The following is a 10,351-nucleotide window of genomic DNA, read 5'->3' as shown; positions in this document are numbered from 1 at the left end:
TTTAGGTAATGTAGTGACCAGAATTGTCAGCAATATTCCACGTGTGGCCTAACTAAGGTTCTGTACAGCTGCAGCATGACTTGCCAATTTTTATACTCAATGCCCCGACCAATGAAGACAAGCATGCCGTCTGCCTTCTTAGCTCCTTATCCACCTGCGTTGCCACTTTCAGTGATACGTTTATTGTAATTTCCCAATCTACCACAGACAACTTGCCCCTCATACCCTGACAGTTTCCTTCTGCGAGAAACACCTAAATTAGACAAAAGAACCATGTAACCACCACAGCCCATCTTCATGGCAACGTGGCTGCTTTGGGAACTAAATATCTTCCAACGTGCAAACACCTTTTCATTCTGTGCTCCTCGTCAAACTTGGAACCAGGTAATCGCAACTAGCGTCAAAAATGGTCAGCCCACCGGAGGCAGAGGTGTTAGACCGGCCAGTCCAGCAGAAAGAAACCCTCCAATCATCACCATTCACCAGATGTCAGAATGAACAAAATGCAGTCCTGGATGTCAGTGAGAGCAGAAACAATAACAACGGAGCCAACATCTGTAATTTATTGTGAACTTGTTGGAATCACAACAAGTGTGATGAATCACAAAACCCCTCCCCACATTGACAGCAGATGAATGGTCTCTCCCCAGAATTAACTCGCTAGTGTCTCCGTAGTTGGGACAGTTCATTGAATGTCTCCCCTGCTCAGAGCAGGTGAATTGCCTCTTCCAGGTGTGAACTTGCTCGTGTTCCTGCAGGGTGTATGGATATCTGAATCCCTTCTCTCACTAAGAGCAGGTTAACGCCTTCCCCCTGTGTGAACTCGCTGGTGTGTCTGCAGGTGGGATAACCGAGCGAATCCCTTCCCACACTGAGAGCAGGTGAACGGCCTCTCCCCAGTGTGAATTCGCTGGTGTGTCCGCAGGTTTGATGAAGTCGTGAATCCCTTCTCACACTGAGAGCAAATGAATGGCTTCTCCCCAGTGTGAACTCGCTGATGTATCCGCAAGTTGGTTAACTGAGTGAATCCCTTCTCACACTGAGAACAGGTGAACGGCTTCTCCCCAGTGTGAAGTCGCTGATGTATCTGCAGATTAGATGAAGTCGTGAATCCCTTCTCACACTGTGAGCAGGTGAATGGCCTCTCCCCAGTGTGAACTCGCTGGTGTGTCCGCAGGCTCGGTAAAGTACTGAATCCCTTCTCACACTGAGAGCAGATGAACGGCCTCTCCCCAATGTGAACTTGCTGGTGTGTCCGCAGGTTCGATGAAGTAGTGAATGCCTTCTCACACTGAGAGCAGGTGAACAGCTTCTCCCCAGTGTGAACTCGCTGGTGTGTCCGCAGGTTCGATGAAGTAGTGAATCCCTTCCCACACTGAGAGCAAATGAATGGCTTCTCCCCAGTGTGAAGTCGCTGATGTATCCGCAGGTTGGAAAACTGAGTGAATCCCTTCTCACACTGAGAGCAGGTGAATGGCCTCTCCCCAGTGTGAATTCGCTGGTGTGTCTGCAGGCTGGATAACACAGTGAATCCCTTCTCACACTGAGAGCAGGTGAATGGCCTCTCCCCAGTGTGAACACGCTGGTGTCTCTGAAGTTGGGGTAACACAGCGAATCCCTTCTTACACTGAGAGCAGGTGAATGGCTTCTCCCCAGTGTGAACTCGCTGATGTATCTGCAGGCTGGATAACCGAGTGAATCCCTTCCCACATGTAGAGCAGGTGAATGGCCTCTCCCCAGTGTGAACTCGCTGATGTCTCTGCAGATTGGATAACTTACAGAATCCCTTCTCACACTGAGAGCAGGTGAATGGCCTCTCTCCAGTGTGAACTCGCCGGTGTGACTGCAGGGCAGATAACTGAGCGAATCCCTCCTCACACTGAGAGCAGGTGAACGGCCTCTCCCCAGTGTGGACTCGCTGGTGTTTCTGCAGGTCGGATAAAGTAGCAAATCCCTTCTCACACTGAGAGCAGATGAACGGCCTCTCCGCAGCGTGAATTTGCTGGTGTCTCTGCAGGGTGCACAACACAGTGAATCCCTTCCCACACACAGAGCAGGTAAATGGCCTCTCCCCAGTGTGAATGCGACGATGAATGTCCAGCTGAGATGGAGCCATAAATCCCTTCCCACAGTCCCTACATTTCCACCGTTTCTCCATGTTTTGGGTCTCTTCGTGTCTCCCCAGGTTTGACGATCAGTTGAAGCCTGTAAAAGAAAAAATGGGAAAATATGTCATTTGAAACATGGAAGTCTGGCAATACCTGGATAAGGTACATGAGAGAATGTAGCGAAAAATCCCACGAAGGGTTAACAGCAGCTGCAAAAGAAGGTTTTGAAATGCAGATAGCCTTTATCAAACAGGCGTTAAGAAAATAGCTTGTGACTATTCAAGCTGCAAAACTGATGTATGTCTTTTAAGTCACAGCAGATTGAACTTTTTAGTTATATGGAAAAAAAACAATATATGAATACATAGTCGTGTTAGAAATAATTCCGATTAAAGGTACCTTGTTCAATCACGAGTAAAATAAAGTTACTTTACGATAATGTCATATCAACTTAATAACTGCTGGAAGAAAATATAAACCCTAAAAAAGGGGATAGCCAGCCGAGAGTCAGCTCTCATAGCTCGGTCATGGAAAGAATAGAACATAGCAACCGAGTAGAACAGCGAATCCATCTGAGGAAGACCAATAGCTTAAAAAGAGAGTCAGCTCTCATAGCTCGGTCATGGGAAGGATAGAGCATAGCAACCGAGCGGAACAGCGAATCCATCTGAGGAAGACCAAAAGCTAAAGAAGAGAGATTGTCAAGGTGGACCTGAAGGTCTTTTCAACCAATCAGGAGAATCCAGAAGCAAGATCTTTTTACTTTTCTGTAAAGACAGTGATTGCATCTTTTAAAAGAAAAAATATAATAATAAAATAACTGAAAAGTGTTAACCTGAAACAGTGGTTATTACAAAGTCTACTTTACTTACTTAGCAACGTGGGATCCAGGATCGATGCTACTAAGTGGTAAGTAGATAAAATTCTTTGATGAAGATATGGGTTATACCGGGGGATAACTTGAAAATACAGTTTGACCTGAATAGCACCCACCTAAGTCTGCATAGGAGTCAGGGAGTGAGAATCCCTGTTCACCATTTAGAATGTCTTATTGACCCTTTTTGGTATAGGGGGAATTCTAAGAATAGTGGTGAGTTTTTTTACTTCAAGCCTCATCCACACACAGAACATGTGTACGGTCTCTCCCCGCTGTGAATGGTGTGATGTTTTTTCTGGCTGTGTAACTGGTTAAAGCTCTTTCCAGTCAGTGCTCTGGAATACTCTCACTCGTGTGTGTGTGTGTCTCGGTGCTTTTCCATCACACTGATGTTTAAAATATTTTGAAGCCGACAGAACAGACAAATATTTCTCCTTTTAGATTCAAACTCCGGTGATATTCAGGAATTGAAAGACTCAGTCAGATTGAGACGTAAAGTTTGAGAATTCTGTCTGTAATTCCTCCTCTTCTAATATCCTGCAAAACAATTTACAAAAGACATCAATGTCAGTACAGAATAGAAATTCAGAACAGACAATTCTAGTTCCTAGAGAACATTCTTTCCTCTCTCATTCCCCAAAAGCTGTAAATCTCCATCCCACACACTCTCCCTCCATTCTCACTCTGCTGTATCTAATATTCACCCTCCCAATTCTCCTGAAGGTGCTGATTCAGGCTGATTGACAGATCCATGCTCACTGCTTCCTGCCCAGGTCACAGAGATCATAACTATTAGGACCTGCAGTCACCCATTCGGCCCATCGAACCTGCTCGTCTATTTTGTGGGATCATTGACCGATTTTTGTCAGCAAGTTTATCTGTGTTACTGACCACAGGCTGAATGTGCTGACTCAATATCTGTGAGCTCATGAGACCGAGCTGTAAAACACCAAGGAAAGGATCGACGATCCCAAGGAGAGATTCCTGAATGTTGAGCAAGATGCCTCCTCGTGGGAGGCAAGATTTAAATCCTTGGAGAACCGGCTGAGTGGAGTGAGGGAGGTCATAGAATTTACGGTGCAGAAGGCCATTCGGCCCATCAAGTCTGCACCAGCTCTTGGAAAGAGCACCCTACCCAAGCCCACACCTCCACCCTATCCCCATAACCCAGTAACCCCATCCGACACAAAGGGAAATTTTGGACACTGAGGGCAATTTAGCATGGCCAATCCACCTAACCTGCGCATCTTTGGACTGTGAGAGGAAACCGGAGCACCCGGAGGAAAGCCACGCACACAAGTGGAGAACGTGCAGACTCCGTACAGACAGTGACCCAAGCCGGGAATCGAACCTGGGATCCTGGAGCTGTGAAGCAATTGTGCTAACCACTAGCCTCCGTGCTGCCCCTGGAGGTCTTGGAGAACCGAGGGTCAGAGAAAGAACATCCAAGTCGTCAGCCTGCCAGAAGGTGTGGAGGGTAAGGTTCCGATTAGGTTCTTCGAGGACCGGCTGCCACGTTTTCTCAAGCTGGATGTGAAGCCTGGGTGTTTCAAATTAGAAAGGGTATTGGATCCTGTCTTTGAGACCGAGGGATAGTTTTCATCCCAGGCCTGTAAACATTCACTTCCACAGCTTGAAAGATCAGCAGAAGGTCCTGGAGACGGGTAAGGTGAGGTGGGACCCGGCTCCATGAGGGAGTGAGGATTTCCTTCTTCCAGGACTTTTCGGCAGCCACACAAACGAAGCATCGAGGCTTCGATGAAGTTTGAAGGGAACTCAAGGCTGCGGGAGTGAATTCTGTCGCTTTATCCTGAGATCCTGAAAATTGTGTCCGACAACTCCGTCAAGTCTTTCGATAATCCGACTACTGCCTCGGCCTTTGTTAAATCCGTGAAGGGCAAGGATTTGGAGGGATGGTTTGCAGCTCGGACTAACTCAGGCTCTAATCCGGACTCTTTCCCTATCATGGTGTTGTTGTCTGAATTTGTTATCTTTTATCCTGTTGAAGGGAGTTGTTATTCTGTGAGGGCCGATTGAATGTCTTCTTCTCCTCGAGTGTTCCAGGGACTTGTATTATCTTATCTCAGTTATGGTAGATGTGCCGTGTGCTTATTATCCATCATCTCTGTTCTATTATCTGAGCATTAATCATGGCAGAACCGAGTGGCGCCATTGCCGACGGGTGGGTGGTGGTGGATGCAGGTCTTCACGGGTGGGTCTAAAATGTGGGAGGGCCATTCGATCCCCATTCCCTTGTTGGCCCTTATTTTCTTCTCCTAAGTTTGGAGAAGGTATCCCGAGGGTAACGACAGTCTGGCTGTGGGGTTAACCCTCCAGGTCCTCAGTCATATTGAGGAAATTCCCCTTGGATCTATTGTGGTCGTAATTCTTTTGTATTTTTGTTATTATGGGAGGGTTTATGTGTTGTTGACTTTATCCTACTCTGGTACAGGCGGGGCTTTTATCCGTGAAAGGAGCAGTTTGAGGATACTTTGGTTCCTCTGGTGTAAAGTGAGTTGGACGAGGGGGTAATGGCACATGCCTGATTGTGGTATGAAAATCTGTTCCTGTTCTCTCTGTCGCCTAACTAATGGCGACAGTTAATCTTCAAATTTTCTCAGGGAAAGTACGGGGGGCATCCATCACCCTATCAGAAGGAAAAAGATCCTCTCCTTTCGTAAGGAGAAAGTCGACATAGCTTTATTGCAGGAAACTCATCTCGCTTAAACTCATTTGGTGCGGCAATGTGGCACAGTGGTGAGCGCAGGTGCCTTACAGCGCCAGGGACACAAGTTCAATTTGGGCCTCGAGTGACTGCATAGGTGGAGTTTGCACCTTCTCCTCGTGTCTATGTGGGTTTTCTCTGGGTTCTCCGGTTTCCTCCCACAGGGCAAAGATGTGCAGGTTAGGTGGATTGGCCATGCAAAAAAGCCCCTCAGTGTTCAAATAGGTTAGGTAGGACTTCCGGGTGCGGCTATGCAGAGCTAGGTCGCATATTCGGCAGCTCCTGCTTGGAACGGACTTTTGGGCTCTTTTACAGGGCCCCCACGGCATTTGTTTGACATTTCCCGGTGTGGGAAGAAGGCGGCAATATTCCCCCGACAGTGTCCCCCAGGAAGGGTATGTCTCTTGGTTGCCAGACACACGCAGAAACAGTGAAAGATTTGGCTGCAACTACAGGATAAACAGGGCCTCTTCCAGCATGCAGGCGGGGGAAGGGCAAGCTTAAAGCTGCAAGCTGACCTGAGGGCCTGTATCAAAGGTGAATTCTAGCAGCAGAGGGAACAACTGTGAAAAGACCTCATCAAGGCCACTGAAGGGACTTCCGGTTGCGGTGATGCCTAGCTAGCCGCACGCTTCGGCGGCTCCAGCTCCGACGGACCTTCGGGCTCTTTTAAGAGCCTCAACGGGGAATTTTTCGACGACGCAACCCGGTGTGGGGCGTGTGAGAAGGGAGTCCCCCCCAAACGAAGGAGGAAAAAACCGGCGGCGGCGGCTGCAGCGCGAGGAATCGTCGACCAAAGGGTCAGAAAGAGAAGTACAAGATGGCGGCGGAGAAAGCGCAGGCGACATGGGGGCCTGAGCATGAAATTGTGAGACGGTGCGTGGAGCTGCTGAAGAGGGAGGTGCTGACCCCGTTGCTACAGGCAATTGAGGGGCTCAAGGAGACATTAAAGACCCAGGAGACAGAGCTCCGTGTGGTGGAGCAGAAGGTGACAGATATTGAGGACGAGATCCTGGGCCTGGCGGTTAAGACACAGACGCACGAGGCACTTCATAAAAAGTGTACTGAAAGGATCGAAGCCCTAGAAAATGGAGCGCGAAGGAAGAACCTTCGGATACTGGGTCTCCCTGAGGGTGTGGAAGGAGTGGACTGTGGAGCGTACGCAAGTACGATGCTGAGCTCACTGATGGGTGCTGAGGCCCCTACGGGCCCCTTGGAGGTGGAGTGGGCAAATCGGATTCCGGCGAGAAGACCAAAAGCGGGAGAACCACCCAGGGCGATAATCGTGCGATTTTACCGCCTTAAGGATAGAGAAGAGGTCCTGAGATGGGCTAAAAAGGTGCGGAGTAGCAGATGGGAGAATGCAGTGGTACGGGTATACCAGGATTGGAGTGCGGAGGTGGCGAGAAGGAGGGCGAGCTTCAACCGAGCCAAAGAGGTGTTGCATAAAAGGAAGGTGAAGTTCGGGATGCTGCAGCCGGCAAGACTATGGGTCACGTATCAGGAGAGACACCATTATTTCGAGACGGCGGAGGAAGCATGGACCTTCATCAAAGAAGAGAAATTGGATCGGAACTGAGGGACTGATGCTGCAGGAAATGTTATTGTTAATGTTACGGTGGAAGTTAATTGAGAAGTAAACAGGGAAGGGGGGAGACATTGGGGAAATGTGGGCGCCGGTGAGGGGGGAAAGACGGGACATAGTTGGAGAATGGGGAAGGGGAGGGGGAGGGGAAAGGGAGCTGCGCCATAAGAGGCGGGTCAGGTAAAGGGATGTTCCCGCACCAGAAAGAATAAGGCGGGAAGACAGGCGCAAGGCGGATGGGAGTTCCCCACATGGGGGGGGTCGAGGAGTGAGCAGGAGTAGCCGGGGTCAGTTGAAGTCAGCTGACTTACGGAAGTAATATGGGGGGAGCAATCAAGCTAGAAAGAGATCTAGCGGGGAGGGGAGGAGGGAGGGAGAAGGGGGGGGGGGACAACTGGGTTGCTGCTGCGGAAATCCAAAAGGAAATGGCTAAAGAGTGGGTGGGCGGGGATGGTGTGCGACGCTGGGGGAGCGAGCGGGAGCGTGGAGGCGGGATATGGGACTGGCCTAGAGAAGGTAATGGCTAGTCGACACGGGAGGGGGGCAGGTAGCCCCCTAGTGAGGCTGATCACGTGGAACGTGAGAGGCCTGAACGGACCGATAAAAAGGGCCCGAGTGCTCGCGCATTTGAAAGGACTAAGGGCAGACGTGGTTATGCTCCAAGAGACGCACCTAAAGGTGGCGGACCAAGTTAGGCTAAGGAAAGGATGGGTGGGACAGATGTTCCACTCAGGACTGGACGCAAAGAATAGAGGGGTGGCCATTTTGGTGGGGAAACAGGTCGCATTTGAAGCAAAGAACATCGTAGCAGATAGCGGAGGTAGATATGTAATGGTGAGTGGCAGGCTGGAGGGAATGGAGGTCGTGTTGGTTAACGTGTATGCCCCAAACTGGGACGATGCGGGATTTATGAGACGGATGCTGGGGCGTATACCGGACCTGGAGGTAGGAAACTTGATTTTAGGAGGGGACTTTAATACGGTGCTGGACCCGGGGCTAGATAGATCCAGCTCAAGGACCGGAAGAAGGCCGGCAGCGGCCAAGGTACTTAAGGGGTTTATGGACCAAATGGGGGGAGTGGATCCATGGCGATTTCTTAGACCTAGGGCTAGGGAGTATTCCTTCTTCTCCCATGTCCATAAAGTGTACTCCCGGATAGATTTTTTTTTTTGTTTTGGGAAGGTCGTTGATCTCTAGGGTGGAAGAAGCTGAGTACTCAGCCATAGCGGTTTCGGATCATGCCCCACATTGGGTGGACCTGGAATTAGGAGAGGACTAGGGGAGGAGATAGAGGAGGGTATGTGGGCTGATGCCCTAAGCAGGGTAAATTCTTCTTCCTCATGCGCCAGGCTTAGCCTGATTCAATTTAAGGTGCTACATAGAGCACACATAACGGGAGCAAGATTGAGCAGGTTCTTTGGAGTGGAGGACAAATGTGGGAGGTGTGGCGGGAGCCCGGCAAACCACGCACATATGTTTTGGGCATGCCCGGCACTGGAAGGGTATTGGAAGGGAGTGACGGGAGTGATTTCGCGGGTGGTGAGGGCCCGGGTCAAACCAGGCTGGGGGTTAGCTCTATTTGGAGTTGCGGAAGAGTCGGGAGTGCAGGAGGCGAAAGAGGCCGACGTTGTGGCCTTTGCGTCCCTAGTAGCCCGGCGCAGGATCCTACTCATGTGGAAGGAGGCGAAACCCCCCGGACTGGAGGCCTGGGTAAATGATATGGCGGGGTTCATTAAACTGGAGCAGATAAAGTTTGCCCTGAGAGGATCGGCTCAAGGGTTCACCAGGCGGTGGCAGCCATTTCTCGACTACCTAGGGGAACGTTAGAGGGAAGACAGATGACCAGCAGCAGCAACCCAGGGGGAGGGGGGGGGGGGGGGAGGGGGGGGTTTAGTTTAGGTCAAAGATAAAGGGGTTTTGTTACTTGTGTATTGTTTAAAATTTCTGTATTGTTATTGTTGCGTTTGCTTTGTAAGAGGGGAAAAATTGTTGTTTGGGAAAAAATTTTCAATAAAACATTTATAAAAAAAAAAAAAAAAAAAAAAATAGGTTAGGTAGGGTTACTGGGTGACAGTGATCAGGTGGAGGCTTGGGCCTAGGTAGGGTGCTCTTTCAAAGGCAGATGCAGAATCGATGGGCTGAAAGGCATCCATCTGCACTGTAGGGATTCTATGATGAGGAACACTTTAAATTGAGGCTGGATTGGGTGGGAAGGATTTTCTTTGCCTCTTTGTCATCAAGTAGCAGGGGTGTAGCAATCCTTATTAATAAAAATATCCCTTTTAAGGTTGAAACCTGCACCAAGGATAAAGGAGGTAGATCTGTGATCATTAGAAGTTCGGTGAATGGAGATGTTGTTTCAATAATGAATGTTTATGGATGCCCGAATGACTCCCCGGAGTTCATTGCGAAAGCTTTTGTGGATTTTGCTGTTAGCTTCGACTAACTCTTTTGTGGTTGGTCACTTCAACGGCCACATATATCCTGGTATACACCCCCCCCCCCCCCCCCCCCCCCCCACGCCCCAAGCTAGGGCGTTGGTCTCGGCTTGTGAGGAGGTGGGTTATGTGGATATTTGGGGAACTTTGCACCCGAGGGGTGGAGATTTTACCTTCTTTCCAGTCCCACAGCAATGTCAGACTAGAATCGCCGACTTCTTCGTGCCGAGAACGACCTGGTGTCCGCTTGTACCACAGGGAACATCTTAAATGCGCCCCCCCCCCCCCCCCCCCCCCCGCTTTTCTGGAGGTTCTGCTCGAGGGCTCACCCCCAGGTCGCGAAAGTGGAGGTTTGATGCCTCCCTGATCAGAGATACTTCATTCACTGCACATTTTCAGGAAGAGTTTGAGTTCTTCCGTTACCTCGGCCCCTGGTATTTCCCCCTCCAGACGTGTAAAGCTCAGGCCATGTCAATGCTGATGAAAGGTGCAGAATGCTGGAGAACCAGCGGCGTCTGGAGGTTTGTTTGCTGAAGGCCCAGGAGGAAGTTTCCGCCGGAGTGAAGCTCAGTCACACCAACCCCGCGCTCTGATTGGCTGGAGGACCAGAGTCCTTCC

At 49.9% G+C, this 10,351-nt stretch overlaps 1 protein-coding gene across 4 annotated transcripts; it reads right to left on the bottom strand.

Moving 5' to 3' along the window:
• Positions 1 to 541: 541 nt before the first annotated feature.
• LOC140422467 (uncharacterized) lies at positions 542 to 10,321 on the bottom strand. 4 transcript variants are annotated; one of them, XM_072507474.1, is made up of 3 exons: positions 10,157 to 10,321; positions 3,102 to 3,522; positions 542 to 2,205 (listed from the first exon to the last, which is right to left on the bottom strand). In XM_072507474.1, exon 3 carries the CDS (start codon positions 2,156 to 2,158, stop codon positions 800 to 802), a length of 1,359 nt encoding a protein of 452 aa, XP_072363575.1. In that variant the 5' UTR covers positions 2,159 to 2,205; positions 3,102 to 3,522; positions 10,157 to 10,321; the 3' UTR covers positions 542 to 799. The 4 variants fall into 4 exon arrangements, with proteins under 4 accessions (XP_072363575.1, XP_072363573.1, XP_072363574.1 ...); XM_072507472.1 differs by having other exon boundaries at positions 2,981 to 3,522; positions 10,157 to 10,320; XM_072507473.1 differs by lacking the exon at positions 10,157 to 10,321 and adding an exon at positions 9,907 to 10,026 and having other exon boundaries at positions 2,981 to 3,522.
• Positions 10,322 to 10,351: the final 30 nt, after the last annotated feature.

This window comes from Scyliorhinus torazame, chromosome 5 (assembly GCF_047496885.1).
Source record: "Scyliorhinus torazame isolate Kashiwa2021f chromosome 5, sScyTor2.1, whole genome shotgun sequence".
In the NCBI taxonomy this organism is placed as follows: Eukaryota; Metazoa; Chordata; class Chondrichthyes; order Carcharhiniformes; family Scyliorhinidae; genus Scyliorhinus; species Scyliorhinus torazame.
Note: the sequence above shows the minus strand (reverse complement) of the source record. Positions and strands in the feature narration are given on the sequence as shown.